Source organism: Rhinichthys klamathensis, unplaced genomic scaffold (assembly GCF_029890125.1).
Source record: "Rhinichthys klamathensis goyatoka isolate OS25496 unplaced genomic scaffold, OSU_Roscu_1.1 h1tg000180l_1, whole genome shotgun sequence".
NCBI lineage: Eukaryota > Metazoa > Chordata > Actinopteri > Cypriniformes > Leuciscidae > Rhinichthys > Rhinichthys klamathensis.
The window spans coordinates 1,354,537-1,371,026 of NW_026606708.1; the positions used below are offsets into that span (position 1 = coordinate 1,354,537).

Genomic DNA, 16,490 nt, shown 5'->3' on the forward strand with positions numbered 1-16,490 from the left:
GCCTAGATGACATCAGCTGAAAAGGAATTTGTTTCAGAGGTGGAGGAAGTGATTCATGGACATTTTTTAAAAAAAAATGTTTACTTTGGTATAATGTATGCTGAGGAATTGTGCTAGCCTAAATAAGACCAACGTGTATGAAGACAGTAGCCTACATTCATTTAGCCTATTTATTGTCAATATTCAACAACATCAAAGCAATTATCTTTAACAGAAATGTTTTTTTTTTAAATCTGACTTTCCTTGTGTTTCTCTTTTAATCTTACCCCCTCGCCAATCTCATTCACTGTCATAGGCTCTCCAAGTCTATTTGGTATTCAGTTCTGTGAGTGTTTTAAGGGGCAGCCGTATCCAAGGCAACCCGCCTAGTCAATTTCCCAGTGTCCTGTCCTTTATATAAGAAGGATGCAATATGCACTGATGTGCTCATGGAATTCAAATGCTTATCACATCGCAAGCAGAGCCCAGAGAAAATTGTTTGTGAATGTGAGAGTGTTTCTGTTAATAGTGTTTGAACCAAAAGCACAACAAAAAACACGTTTTGACTCTGTGATGATATATCAATGATAATTTTCTGCTTACAGCAGGACTGTTGCTCGGTTTCAAATGGTCTGGAGAAAATTATAAGTTCAGAGATGCGTCAGTTGTTGAATAGTACTAATGTAGTCATGTTTTTTCTGGGATTGCATAAAGCAAGTATAGGGTGCTGCCGGAAAGACTAATTCGCCACTGTTTCCCTTAAGGTTTTCAAATGGGTTTTTATAATGGGGTTTTTCTAATTTATTTATAATAAATAACTTATGTGCCTCTGTGGTAAATATAACTTGACAATACTTGGACATTTTGTCTCATCGAAAACACAAATTTTGAAGCTACTGTTTATTTAAAAAAAACAAAAACATTTCTAATAGATATTCTAATAAGTAAATAGATAATAAATTTTGGGGTGTGAGTGTGTGCAGTTTATATTGTAGAACCAAACGTCCAAGTATTATCAAGTTATTTTTTTAATAAATAAATTGAAAAACCCCATTATAAAAACCCATAGGAAAATCTTGAGGGAACCACTGGCAAATGAGTCTTCCAGGATTTGATGTCATCCCTGCAGCACTCTATTCTAAATATGCTGATGTTATTATTATTACAAAGCTGTATACACAAGTAGCAAGTAGTGCAATGTTGAATTCTGTTCTTTTTCTCTCAATTTCATGAGTCTTCCAAAACACTTTATTCAAGGTTCAAAGTCCATTAATGAAAACCAGATTTACAGTAAAAGGCAAAACAAAGAAAATTATAACTCACACAATTCACAAGGTTCAAATCACTGATGGCAGGATTTACCTCCTTATATGTAAAACATTAAACATCTATTCTACATGTTCTGTTTATGCTATGGCTGATGACATTTTTTGTTTTATTTGTTTTGAGTCTCTTGGCGAACCAAGCTGCTCCAACATATACACAGATCACTGGTTCTGTCTGTCATTTGGTGTTGGCCTGACCACATTTTAATTTGCTCTTCTCCTCTCTCTGTCTCTACTGTACTCTAAAGCCTTTAAATCCTTTTTTCCTTAATTTATTTTTCATTTTTCCATCCTTCTGAATGGATGCAGTTCAGGGCCGGTGCCAAACCTCTTGGCAATCAATGCATGTGTCCATGTGCAGGAGAAAGAAGCTGGCATTTCAGTCCAATAAAATAAAACACACCCTTTGTGCCTCCATCGTTCCCCAGAGAAATATGCTGTTTATCGTCTTATGGGATCTGTTGCATTCTGGGGGTTTTTTTGTTGCGAGTTTGCTTTTGCTGATTAAGTTAAATTAATCTCTTGAAACCTTAATGAGTGACACCAGAGACAGAATTACAGCATAGTCAAATATCAAAAAGGAAAAGAACACCTTTTACACTTAAAACGCAAGACAATGTTAACGCAAAGCACAAAAACACAAGAAAAATAAATACCATGAAAGATAAATAAGACAATACATTTCAGTACAGATGAAAAAAGTGCCATCAACACTGAAGTCTTTTTAAAACAAAGAACTTTTTTAAGATTCTCCCAAACTTTGGAAGATTTGTCTTTTATTCAACAGAAGATCATTTGGAGACACTCCCTTGCTTTAGAAGATTTTTCAAATATGCTCAATGCAGTCCTCATTTAATCAATTAGTTTTTTATATTAAAGTAAACACTTTTCTTGACCAAACCCGTTCCAGATCATTCTTAAATTGCTTAGCGACAGTCCTTCACATGATTCAAATATTAACTATGTTCCAAAACTTAGTGAGCTGTTTCGCTACATGGGCACAATCTCAAACAGTTCGTGATACATTTTTTGATGACTAGAAAGTTGAAAAGAACAGCATTTATTTGAAATACAAATCTTTTGTAACAATGTCTTAACTGTCACTTTTGATCAATTTAATAAATAAATAAAAGTATAAAAAAAATCGTACTAATCCCAAACAATACTGATATTTTTCTTTTTCTTCTTAATTTATCAAAATCTTTCTTTCCTTTCACGGAGCTTGATGCTGGGCGCATGCAAGGCAGCTCATTAGGTTTTGGAATGGAGCAAAATCTTAATATGACGGTATATTGCGTGTTTTGTTGTATTTATTTGTTTCTTAAACACCTGCCTATGCGCTCCTCGGCAGCCTCTGTGCTGAACTCTGCATTCTGCTCCGGTGCTTCCGCCCCCTCCCTTTCTCCTTCTCCCCCCCTCCTCTGTGCCGGTCTACTCTCTTTCTGTCTGGTTTGTTCTGCTTGTGATCCCCTGATTCCTTGTTGTTGTGACGTTGGCTGAGTTGTTTGCAGTGTCGCTCCAGTTTGCTGTGGTTGATCAGTGCCATCACATCCTGGTACCATGGCTGGGCGGTGCCAAGGAAGGGCTGCAGGACGGGGCTCCACACAATTAAACGGATAGTAACGGCTGTCCAGCGGAACTGATGCTCTTCTAGCTGACAGTGATAAACGCCATCGTGATTGAGTTCAGTCCGGGGAATGAGGATGCCCCTGTCGAAGACAACCAGCTGCTTTCCAGATGTGACCTGAAAGACAGACAGATGGTTCAATTTAGAGATTCCTCAATATTGATAACGTTTTTAAAGTGTGCATGCATATTTTAAGGATGGGTGTACCTTATGTTGCTCCAAGCTGTTCTCGGCTATGTCTTTATACCAGGTGACGGTGGCATGGTGAGATTTGGGTAGACACTCGAGGTAGGTGCTGTTACCCACAGCAACAACTAGTGTCTTCTCCTCTGCCTCCACCTGAAGACCAGCTGAATAACAACGAATGAAATAATTCAAACTAAATTAAAGAATAATTTAAATGAAATAAATAGGGCTTTCAATCAAACTGTAATTAATAATAATAATATTATTATTTATAATTATTATTATATACAATTACATTTAAATTAATTTTAATAATAATAATACTTTATCATAATAATACTTAATTATTATTATAATAATTATACTTTATTATTTTATGTGGTTATTTAATTTAAATAAATAATTACAAATTGAATTAATTGTTGGTCTGTCTATGCGCACTTTACGTTAATTGTGTTTTTCTAAAGGCTTAAATGGTGAGAGATCATAAAAACACATAAAAATAAGCATTAAAATGACAGTGTTGTGTTTAACAACACTAAATGTCTGGGTGTCCGTGTCTCTTACCTCCATGTCTGACACACTGGTTCAGCGGGTTGCCGTCATCATTGACCTGACAAATATTTCTTCTGTAGACAGGGAGGAATGTTTCAGATCAGATTTATTTGAGATGTCCCAAATACCAACGTGGTTTCAATGTACGAGAAACTGCTGATGTAATGGATTCTATCAAACAAGCTGCCCATACAATAGGCTTTTTAAATTTCTTAGTCAGTTGTAATCCAGCTAAAATATGCCTGAGTGTGAGATGTATGTCACCTGTGTGCTGTTGGCATGTATGGGCTGCAAGAGTGCCCGTCCCAAGTGCAGTATGGGTCTCTAGCGAGACAGCATTCAGCACACGCCTGGCCGTACAGATCACAGTGGAACAGACCCAACTGAACCACACCCTCTGCTGATCCAGCAAACAGCCACTGCTGGAGACAAAGCACACACACAACACGCACAATGATATGGGCTGTGATCCTGTTTACTGCTTTCTTCAGTAAGCAGGAAAACTGGGCCAGAAACCCAAACATTTAAACCACATTCCCATATACAGCTCCAGAATTACAGCGCAGAATTTCAGAATTTCCATCCTAGATCTTTCATGGGGAAAAAATGTGTGAAAACTCTCAGTTTCATTTTAAGTATCTTCCACCCTCTCAAGTTGCCATGGTGACAGGATAGGAATATTTATAATAGTGTGTATATTCATGTACGTTTGCATTTGTGTTTATGTGTGCTTTCATTGATAAACATTGTACCTTTTTCTTGGACATCGTCATGGCAGTGATTGGTGACTTGTTCTGTTGAATGACAGGAGATGAGCAGTTCATTTTTAAAGTTTAAAAGGCCATCCTAATGAATCTGGAATGCTAAAGCAGCAGATTACCTTAAAAACCTGCAGCTGTTCCAGAGTGACCTCCTGATTCTGTCCATTAGCTTTAGGAAGGTGAATCGCTTTCAGAACCAGGCCAGAATCTGAATACACACATACACATAAAACTTTCACTGAGGTGTTCTCTGGTAAAGTATATCCAATTGAGTCTTTCATTAATTGTTGTTATGTAATTTATAGGTTGGAATGTGAATGTGGACATTTTAAATAGATCAAACAAAAAGGAAGTTGAGATTGAGAGTGGCCGAACATAAATATGCTATTCGCACACAAAATGTGTGTGTGTCCTGAGGAAGGCTGTGTTAAGTGTTGATCAACCATTTTTTTTACTGTTTTAATGACTGAATTTATTAAAGGCCTTTTATGCTTAACCACATGTGTGCCTTGGAATATTTTGTTGTTGCACACACACAATACACACAATATTTACAAACTATATGGACATCTCACGTAATATACATTCTAAATTCAGTAAACCTGCAGCTTATTTTAATATTGACCACAAACACACACCTGTGCCGATGAACAACACGTCATATTGTCCATCTACCGCTTCCACTCTGTCTACAAGGAGGCGGGTCAGTTTATAAGACACGCCCACTCTGATCAGCAAAGGATGACCCCCAAGAGGATGCACCGGCTCCTGCATCAAAGGATGCGTGCGGCTAAAGAAGATAACGTCGTCAGGATATTCCCTCGTTGATTTAAAGCCTCCGTATGTGCTGCTGGGACACTGAATATTGACAGGAAGTTCACCAATACTGTTATTTGCATGATTTCAGAGCCCTCAATATTACAGGTCAATCAAAATATTATAAAACTATTATACAATTAATTTTTTTTTAAACTGTGTGGTCTCTTTTTGTAAAAATACAATTAATAATTTGAATGTAGCATTTTGGCAGATTATTGAAGGACATGATTATGTATGATTGTTAAAGGGATAGTTCACTCAAAAATTAAAATTGTTAAATTAAAAACTGTTAATTTACTCACCCTCAGGCCATCCAAGATGTAGGTGTATTTTGTCTTCAGTAGAACAGTAAAGATGATTTTTAGCTGAAACCGTGGTCCTTGGTGATTCATATAATACACTCACCGGCCACTTTATTAGGTACCCCATGCTAGTAACGGGTTGGACCCCCTTTTGCCTTCAGAACTGCCTCAATTCTTCGTGGCATAGATTCAACAAGGTGCTGGAAGCATTCCTCAGGGAGTTTGGTCCATATTGACATGATGGCATCACACAGTTGCCGCAGATTTGTCGGCTGCACATCCATGATGCGAATCTCCCGTTCCACCACATCCCAAAGATGCTCTATTGGGTTGAGATCTGGTGACTGTGGAGGCCATTTTAGTACAGTGAACTCATTGTCATGTTCAAGAAACCAATTTGAAATGATTAGAGCTTTGTGACATGGTGGAAGTAGCCATCAGAGGATGGGTACATGGTGGCCATAAAGGGATGGACATGGTCAGAAACAATGCTCAGGTAGGCCGTGGCATTTAAACGATGCCCAATTGGCACTAAGGGGCCTAAAGTGTGCCAGGAAAACATCCCCCACACCATTACACCACCACCACCAGCCTGCACAGTGGTAACAAGGCATGATGGTTCCATGTTCTCATTCTGTTTACGCCAAATTCTGACTCTAACATCTGAATGTCTCAACAGAAATCGAGACTCATCAGACCAGGCAACATTTTTCCAGTCTTCAACTGTTCAATTTTGGTGAGCTCTTGCAAATTGTAGCCTCTTTTTCCTATTTGTAGTGGAGATGAGTGGTACCCGGTGGAGTCTTCTGCTGTTGTAGCCCATCCGCCTCAAGGTTGTGCGTGTTGTGGCTTCACAAATGCTTTGCTGCATACCTCGGTTGTAACGAGTGGTTATTTCAGTCACTGTTGCCCTTCTATCAGCTCGAACCAGTCTGGCCATTCTCCTCTGACCTCTGGCATCAACAAGGCATTTCCGCCCACAGAACTGCCGCTCACTGGATGTTTTTTCTTTTTCGGACCATTCTCTGTAAACCCTAGAGATGGTTGTGCGTGAAAATCCCAGTAGATTAGCAGTTTCTGAAATACTCAGACCAGCCCTTCTGGCACCAACAATCATGCCACGTTCAAAGTCACTCAAATCAACTTTCTTCCCCATACTGATGCTCGGTTTGAACTGCAGGAGATTGTCTTGACCATGTCTACATGCCTAAATGCACTGAGTTGCCGCCATGTGATTGGCTGCTTGCAAATTAAGTGTTAACGAGCAGTTGGACAGGTGTACCTAATAAAGTGGCCGGTGAGTGTATAAGTCAATGGCTACCGTCACTTGAGAGTCAAAAAACATATACAGGCAAAACAACACTATACGACAGGAAGCCTAGCTCCAGACTGCCATGAACACACTCAGGACCGTTTGCCGAGACTTTGGATTACAGGTAATAATGCTGTAAATAATGTTTCTTGCACAGACTGATCGTTTTGCTTCACAAGAAGCCACAGGCATATATATTCATTTAGTTTTGCCCATATGTTTTTTTGACTCTCAAAGTGACGGCAGCTATCGACTTGCATTATATGAATCCGCAAGGACCATGGTTTCAGCTGAAAAAGTTTCTTTACTGTTCTACTAAAGAAAAAAGGTCACCTACATCTTCGATGGCCTGAAGGTGAGTAAATGAACAGCAAATTGAAAATTTTGGGTAGACTATATATATATATATATATATATATACACATAATTTATCAGTATGGGTTAATAATGTATATTAAATAGTACATGCAGAGTAGCCTAATTTTTACATTTAGACTACCTTTGCCATCATCTAATGCTCACTTAAAGTCGCAATGTAGCGACAAATCTTTTCTTCTGTATTGTGACGTATATGTGAGAGAAACGATTATTGAAAAAAAAAAGTGAAAAAAAAGAAAATGTAGGGCGGGACTTGGTTCTATCCATTGGTTGTTGATTGGAGGCAACTTTGAATGTGACCTTGCAGTCGATTGTAAGAAAGGGGCGGAGTTTAAGTAGACTATACAACTGGAGAAATCCAGCATACGTCACCTGTCATTTCACCAGAGGATCAAGTTTTTTTAAATTATATTTTAAAGCTGCCGTCGGCAACATTTTTTTTTTATCATATTCAGTGAAATCGACACTATAATCCGACAGAACAACATAAATAAAGTGGTTTTAGAAAAAAACCCGAGCTTCTAACTCCACCTGGAGCGTGTTATTTGTTTTGCAAAAATCCACAACTCCCGGATCATCGGGTCCAATCAGCGCAGGGGGGTGTGAGATCTGACTGTCAATCACAGATCGGGCACACGCCACCCCTCACGCACGTTACAATCACATGCACACGCCTGAAGTTCGCGGAAGTTCGCGCAGTAACGAAGAGTAATGGCGGAAAATCAAGTAAGCTCATTTAGAGTAAATGACGTTAGCAATTGTAATCTATTGGTAGATTAGCCAGGACAGCTCCAAATAATGGATGGTGTTGATGGATGCTGATGAGACGGGCGCGTTCACTGAAAATCTGGTGCACAGGCACTGACGAGCATAAACTCGGTCACGGTGGGAGGGTATTCGTTGATAGTGGGGGAGGGGCATGAGAGTTGTAAACATTCAACATTTTGCCTTAAGTCCACTCAATCTGCCAGACTTGCTGACTTCAGCTTTAATTACAAGGTCAAAATAATTAAACATATGCATGGATGAAACATTCACAAAAAGATTTATAACATACAATTAGAAAATCGTGTGAAATCTAATTTCATGCTGACTTTAAAACTCTGCCATTCAGTTATCTCTGCACCTATCTCTCACTTCATCAATGCATCTCTTACCTCTGCTTCATTCCCTCTGCCACTCAAAACTGCTGCTGTTACCTTGTTCTCAAGAAACCCAACCTTGATCCCTCAGTTTTATCTAATTATCGTCCTATTTCAAATCTACCCTTCATAGCAAAATTACTTGAAAGTACTGTTGCCTCCCAGCATCAGTCTTTTCTAGTCGAAAATAATTTCTTTGATCCTTTTCAATCTGGTTTTCGCTCTCTTCATAGTACTGAAACTGCACTAGTCAAGCTACTGAATGATCTGCTGCTTTCTGCTGACTCTGGTTCTCTGTCTATACTCCTGCTGCTCGACCTCAGCTCTGCCTTCGATACGGTCTCCCATGAACTACTCATATCTCGCCTTTCTGACGTGGGTATTTCTGGTGCTGCTCTTTCTTGGTTTTCTTCCTATCTCTCTGACAGACAATTCTAAATTTCAGTTCAAGATTTTCACTCACCTACTGTCCCCCTGAAGCAAGGTGTCCCCCAGGGATCCGTTCTCGGGCCATTATTAATCATAATCTACATAATACCTCTTGGTCAGATCTTCCACCGTCATGGTTTTAATTATCATTCTTACGCTGATGACATCCAATTATACACTATCTGTACACCTGCTCTATCTGTCACAACCGACAAAATCTCTGAAATAAAAGATTGGCTTCATGGACAAAACTGAGATTATTTTTACTGGACCTCCGTCACTCACTAGCAAAATTTCTACCAACTTCACCTGTGAGATTGCTGGCTCTCACATCAAACCATCTAGTACTGTTAAAAATCTTGGTATAATCTTTGACTCTTCACTCTCTTTCCAGGCTCATATTAATTCTATCACTAAATCAGCATTCTTTCATCTACGTCGCATCGCCCAGCTCCGTCCCTTCATCAGTATCAATGACGCTGAGACTGTCATCCATGCATTTGTCACATCACGTCTTGATTACTGTAACAGATTACGTAGCAGATTACTTGATCTGCTAGCTCCATTTCCAAATTGCAATACATTCAAAACTCTGCTGCTAGAATACTTACTCGCACCAAACGTTCTGCCCATATCACCCCAATTTTGTACGATCTTCACTGGCTTCCAGTGGCTTACCGTATTAAATTCAAAATCCTCCTGCTCACTTTTAAATCTCTGCACAGCTTGGCTCCCCCCTAACTCTGTAACCTGCTCCCCCCCTTCACCCCGACTCGCTCTCTACGATCCTCGGACTCTAGCCTTCTCGTTGTCCCTCGGCAACGCATAGCTTCAATGGGGGGCAGATCATTCAGTGTCATTGCACCCAAACTATGGAACTCTCTCCCCCGATCACTCTGTTGTGTTAATACCATTTCTGAATTTAAAACTATGCTCAAAACTCACTTATTTTCTGAATGTCACCATTCTTAAGTTGTACTACATTTCGTTGTGTCTGATTGTATGCTGTCCCATCTACATAATTATCATTTACTGTACTTTTACTCTCATTTACCTACTGTTGTTTTGTTTGTTATCATTATCCATTGCCATTATTGTTGCTTGTTCATTGTAAAGCGTCCTTGAGCCCTGGAAAGGCGCTATATAAATAAAACGTATTATTATTATTTAAAGTTAATCTTTTAAAATACTAATAATTTAATGACACTGTTAAATCTTTAGCAAATCTCAAAATTAATAAAAAAAATTCACACTGCACAACATTACACTGTTGTGATGCCTAAATTAATTCCTAGAATTTAAAATTATTGATTTTATTTTTTAGTTTATTTAGACAAAATAGTACAGATTTTGAATATCGGCCATAACATAAAAATAATTATTGGCTTATCGTTTGAGAAGACTCACTGTGCCAGGCCTGGGATAGGGAACTCGGCCTGCATACTCTGTCCACTTGTACTGTTGTCCCTCCCTGTGAAGGAAGTTTCCTTTAAAAGCTCTAATAATGTCCTGCATGCGGTACACACACACAGCGGATCCATTCAAGACATTGCTGTAGAGAGAGGAAACCAACACAAACAAATAAATAGATACATGAATTATTAATTGATTGAGAGTTATAAGTAGACAGCATCCACTAGAAACATTTGGGAATCAATCACAATGTATCAAAGCAACAGCATTCATCTTAATCAATTCTCCTACGAGTTTTTGACCTATACATCCAATTAAAACCCAGCTCTTGTGGCACAAATGAAAGTGGCAGTGGCATCTGGTCTGAAGTGAATTGAATTTGGATCTGCCGTGGAAGCAGGAGTCTTTACGAGTCTCTGAGAGATTTAACACACTCATTGGAACAGCTCAACAGAGAGCAATAACACTGTCACTCTTTCCAAACGGCCTTTTCCTAATCCATACTTCATGTGCACTCCACCCTAAGCAACCCTCTCCAAAACCTTGGGCAGACACACAGACACACATTTTCACAAAGAAAGATGAATGCATATGCTATTTGAGATGGCTGATGTAAAATTGGTTCAACTTCTAAAGTGTTTTAAACTTCATGGGTGCATCATTAATGTCATCACAGACCTGCTGGAAAGTATGACTCAGTAATACTGCAATTTTATCCACACCCTTAACCACATACACACACACAGTTTTCAAGATTTTTACACTACTCTTTTCTGTACAATTAAAGTGAAGGCTGACCAGGGACCGTCAAGCTCCAAAAAACGACAGGACAGCACCATAAAAGTAAAATTAAAAAAGTAAAACTTCTGAAGCCATACAATGGCTATGTGTGCAGAAACGTTTTCAGGCCTTCCCACTCCTTAAGGTCTCTCCAGTGCTGGAAAGCTTCTCCGATATTTTGCAGGTGCTACCTCTTGCCTGAACGTAACCCTTCTTATATTCCCCTGGCCCTTTCCTCTTTTGTTTTTTCACTGCCATCTTGCTCTTTCAATAGTTGTTTTGCTAATGTCTGTCTTGTGCACTGAGCTCTCTCTCCTCCCCCATCATGAGTGTATAAGACCCTTACTGCTGATTGGCAGTAAGTGTTGGAAGATTGGAAGTGTGTTTTGATGTTCGGTCTGATCCACTTTTCAAAAAGAGTTTTTCAGAAATTGCTTACTGCACCTTTAATATGTTTGTGTAGACCCAGATAGATGAATAGATAAAGAACAGCATTTATTTGTAACAGCAATTCAACATTTTCAACATTATAAATGACTTTACTGTCACTTTTGATCATTTTTTTTTTTTATCTTTCAAATGGCTTCAGAAGATTTAAAATATAGCACATAAGTCATATTATATGGACATTATATGGACATGGATTTTATGATGATTTTTGTACATTTCTGGAGCTTGAAAGCCCCTAGTCAGAACATTTTATGATAAAGAGCAGAACCAACATCCTAAAAAACATCTCTTCTTGTGTTTTATGAAATAAAGAAAGTCAAACAAGTTTGGAATGTTGTGAGGGTGAGAAAAAGTTGACAGAAATTTCCTATTTTAAAGTCAGCTCTTGGTCTTGGTTTAAAATGTGATACCAGGTCAGTGTGTTACTACTCACCTGGTAGTGGTGAAGAGCCCATAGATGAGGGGGTTTGTTTTGTCCTTTCCACGTTGAATGAAAATATCCTCTATGGAAAAACAGAAAACAGGGTTAGAATATTAAGCATGCTTTGTGCGGGCTTCAGTCAATGCTAATGAGAGAGTGTGTGTGGTCTCTGGTTTCCTCTCAAGGCTGTATAAACTAATGAAAAGAATATTTACCTGGTCACACTCTCTTACTCATACAAATAAACGTGTGTAACGCAGCATATTTGCGGTTTTACTTTTGTTTAAAAACACACACATCTATATCTTCACAATGAACTTTTGCTGTTGAGGGTACGCTAGTTCATTTCTGCATTCTCACATTCCAGTCATGTCAGATATGATCAAACCCCTTATCAAATCAAACACACACACATTAAGATAGTGGTTCTCAACTGGTTTTTCTTCAGGACCCAGATTTGACAGTGGATATTGCTGTCCCAAAACATAGACAAAATACAGTAGTTGTTAAACTATCAAAGAGAACAAAAAAAGTAACATGCAAATGACTATGAAGTTAACAGACTCAACAATATCCAAAATGATTAACATGAAACAATCTGCCATTTGGGGTCAGTAAGATTTTTTTTAGATTATAAGAAATTTATATTTTTATTCAGCAAGGACACATAAATTGATCACAAGTGACAGTAAAGAACGTTATAATGTTACAAAAGATTTCTATTTCAAATAAATGCTGTTTTCAACTTTTTGCAGTTTCTACAAAAATATTAAGCAGCAAAACTGTTTTCAACATTGATAATAATAAGAAATGTTTCTTGAGCAGCAAATCAGCATATTAGAATGAATACTGAAGGAACATGTGACACTGAAGACTGGAGTAACATTTTTTTAAAAAGGTAACATTTTAAAATATATCAAAATAGAAAACAGTTATTTTAAATTGTAATAATATTCCACAATATTACTGTTTTGGTGAGCATAAGAGACTTCTTTCAAAAACATTAAAATATCTTAGCGAAACCAATAAAAATACTGTATAGTTTGATCAAACACAGCCCTTGACATCAACAAAAAATAAGGGGCACGACCCACCAGTTGGAAACCACAGTATTAAACATTCATGCTATAGCGGACATGTTACTACAAATTTACTGACTCTCGTAAACTGTTTAAAACCGAGAACATAAACTAGATCTGCACTATAAAATGGTTGAAACATTAATTACACACTGCTCTGCGGTAACACACAGCCGCTCGTTTTCCCTCATATTTTACACTCAAACCAAAAGAATCCCTTTAATTAAGCATTCACACTCCATCTTTCCCTCTCAATCCCATTACTATCCCTCATTTCTGTCCCACCCCTCCTCCATCTCTTTCTCCTCCCCTCTTTTCCAGATTGTTTTCACCACCCCCTATTATCTGGCTCTTCTTCTCTTTCACTTTTGCGAGGATGCTATAGTTGTGTCAATTTCCTCCAACAAAAGCTTATGTTCCCCTTGAGGACAGATAGTTTTGTCTGTCCTGCACTTGTTGACACTTCTCTATCCTGCCCCTATCCATTCTTATCCATCCTAACCTCTGATTCTCCTGCTCTCTGCTGTCCTCCCTCATCCCCATCTAGAGTTAGCCAGTAGACTATGTGAAAACAGGATGGGGGTGCCACCGTAGACGTGAAAATGCACACACACAGATACTGACGGTCTTCAAAACATTCAGCAGACCACCAAGACAAATGGCATATTCACTGGCGCACTCATTTTGAGATATATTCATCATTATGCGGTTCAAAAATGCTAAACATTTAGGGTGGATTTGAAGAAATTGGGCCACTGTGTGACAAAACTTCTAGAGATCCTATACAATGTGCATAACAATAAGGAATAATTTCCCTTTTTAGGTGTTCTATTAATTTGTGTTAAAACATCTAACATTAAACACTTTAGCGTCAAGTCAACATATATGTAAATATCAGTTGTCCTCCTCACTATGTCAATATCAGCATATTAGAATGATTTCTGAAGGATCATGTGACACTGAAGACTGGTGTACTGATGCTGAAAATTCAGCTTTGCCATTACAGGATTAAAATTACATTTAAAGAAGTATTAAAATAGAAAACCAGTATTTTAAATTGTGGTAATATTACAGTATTTACTGTATTTTGGTCAAATAAATTCAGCTTTGGTCGGTCATCTTTCAAAGACATTTTAAAAATCTTACCGAAAACTCACACACAAACACAAGACTAATCCATCTGAATGGCAGATAATAAACACACCCATTCATCAATCAACCACACATTATTTAAACTTCCGAACAGATCATACATAACAATTCAACAGCTTTAAAATCAGAGCCACAACAACTAGCAGCATCACCTTCACACACACAAACTTATTTAAACTTATTTACACCAGACTGAAGCTTCATCTGTTCCATATTTCATAAAAACATAAAATTCTATACAATTCTTCTAACTCTACTGTTCCAGCAACCTGGTAGTTCTTAACTCGCATCTGATTGTCAGTTTTTGCATGTTTCTTCTCATAAGCTGCAGTATAAACTAACTATTCTTGATGAACATTTACTGTCTGCAGCAGTATGGTCTGGCTCATCATAGCCATGGCATCATGAGGGTCCCTGATGCAGGGAGAGATTATGGGAGATGTAGTTGTTTAGGGGCCGTGGAGCACAATGTAAACTTGACATTGAAGAGAATTCTATAGATTACCACCATAGGGCAAAAGTACAGCTAAGATGAGATGCATATTAGCATTACAGCAGGTTTATAATATAAAATCATTAACTCTTTACAGTCAAAGTAAACATGAAAGTGTTCACCAATCAGAACAAAGCTGTTTTACACATTCTAAATACTTTGGTAGGCCAAGAAATAAACACATTTCACAACTCTCCAACACTTAAACAAGTTATGTAAACCTAGCTCTTTAAAGATTACCATGGCGCTGGACAATGAATAGTTCTGTTCAGAGCCGCTTGCTGATTTGATAAAGCTGCAGTCAGATACGGAAGCCATTCTTGATTTCTGATTATTGCAGAGCGTGTTTTATATCATCTTTGTGAAAAATTGTTTAGGGGGTGTGCTATCGTCAATGTAGTCATCTAATAACTGAGATTAACATTTGAATATGTAATTTGTGTTTTAATGTGTATATCTTATAGATATAATATGAGCATGAGATTATAGTAAAACTTTAGTCGGACTGAGGATTCAAGAATTGTTTATTCTATGCGAGGACTTTGTTTACACAGACTGATTGATAAGAAACCGGTTTCTGACTGACTCTGTGTGTGGTTTGTGTGTGTGTGTGTGTGTGTGTGAGTGTACTGATAAACTTTTTACATAAATCAGGGACGTTTGGGCATATATGACACACACACATTATCAACAGTATAAATAATATTCTAAAAAATGTACAAGGTTATCTCAAAGCCTTATTTAATTTGAGAGATTTGCTTAAACTTTGGTAAGGTAATCATGTGGGAGTGAAATGTTTTTTTTTGTGTGGCATTTCATGTGGCATGTGTATTACTCACGGAGTTTGTCAAAGTGTGTGTGTATGCCATCAGGTCCTGGTACGGAGCAAACAATTCGAGCTTTCTGAAAGGTGCTCCATTTATGAACCAAACTACGCTGACCACCAATATCATTCTAGAAAGAGAGAAAAAAGAGAGATAAACACACTGATATAGTACCATAATATCCCTTTCTTGCTAGTCTTCTTTAACAAAACAAGTACCATGTTATAACTGATTATTTGGAAATGGTACCATGGATTTTTGGACATGTAACATGGTAATACAATGTTTTTTTGGACATGTACCCTGGTAATATCATGGTTTTTCTGACATGTACCTGGGACATGTATTCTACTAATTCCATGTTTTTTATATATGTACCCTGGTTATACTATGTTTTTGTATATGTACCATGCTAATACTTTATAATGTTCTTTTATAAATTCCCTTGTGCATGAATATGGTAATCACTCCTTTCAATGACATATATGACAGTGTTATGGCATTACCATCTGATATCATCACTTTACCACTGGTACCACTAAAGTACTTTTTGTATGGTTATTACTAATAATTTTGCAAAGTTCAATTGACAGAAATCTATGAAAACTGCTTTCCGCCACACATTTTTAAAAAAAAGAAGGTAATTAGGACTTTTTTCCTCATTTTTTTTTACTTTTTCCTCAGAATTGCGAGTTTACATCTCACAAGTCTGACTTTGTTTCTTGCAATTCCGAGTTTATAACTCACAATTCTGACTTCTTTTTTCAGAATTTTGAGATATACACCGATGAGCCAAAGCATGCAAGGTGGAGCTGCCGTAAATCAAACTGGTGGGCCCACCAGCACATCATACAGTGATACAGATGCTCAATTGGATTGAGATCTGGGGAATTTGGAGGCCAGGGCAACACCTTGAACTCATCATCATGTTCCTCAAACCATTCCTGAACAATGTGTGCAGTGTGGCAGGGTGCATTATCCTGCTGAAAGAGGCCACTTTCACCAGGGAACACCATCTGGTCTGCAACAATGTTTAGGTTGGTAGCACGTGTCAAATTTACAT

At 37.9% G+C, this 16,490-nt stretch overlaps 1 protein-coding gene across 2 annotated transcripts in view; it reads right to left on the bottom strand.

Moving 5' to 3' along the window:
- Nucleotides 1-2,397: 2,397 nt before the first annotated feature.
- Nucleotides 2,398-16,490, bottom strand: part of sema3h (sema domain, immunoglobulin domain (Ig), short basic domain, secreted, (semaphorin) 3H) — a 28,982-nt gene continuing 14,889 nt past the window's right edge. The window contains exons 8-17 of one of the 2 annotated variants that reach the window (XM_056260879.1): nt 15,443-15,557; nt 11,892-11,961; nt 10,223-10,367; nt 5,072-5,291; nt 4,553-4,641; nt 4,425-4,466; nt 3,937-4,091; nt 3,685-3,746; nt 3,139-3,281; nt 2,398-3,048 (exon numbers count right to left, since the gene is read on the bottom strand). In XM_056260879.1, coding sequence (XP_056116854.1) covers nt 2,638-3,048; nt 3,139-3,281; nt 3,685-3,746; nt 3,937-4,091; nt 4,425-4,466; nt 4,553-4,641; nt 5,072-5,291; nt 10,223-10,367; nt 11,892-11,961; nt 15,443-15,557 — 1,452 coding nt within the window. In that variant the 3' untranslated portion in view covers nt 2,398-2,637. Of the gene's footprint in view, nt 3,049-3,138; nt 3,282-3,684; nt 3,747-3,936; nt 4,095-4,424; nt 4,467-4,552; nt 4,642-5,071; nt 5,292-10,222; nt 10,368-11,891; nt 11,962-15,442; nt 15,558-16,490 lie in introns of both variants that reach the window. The other variant, XM_056260877.1, reaches the window with a different exon arrangement.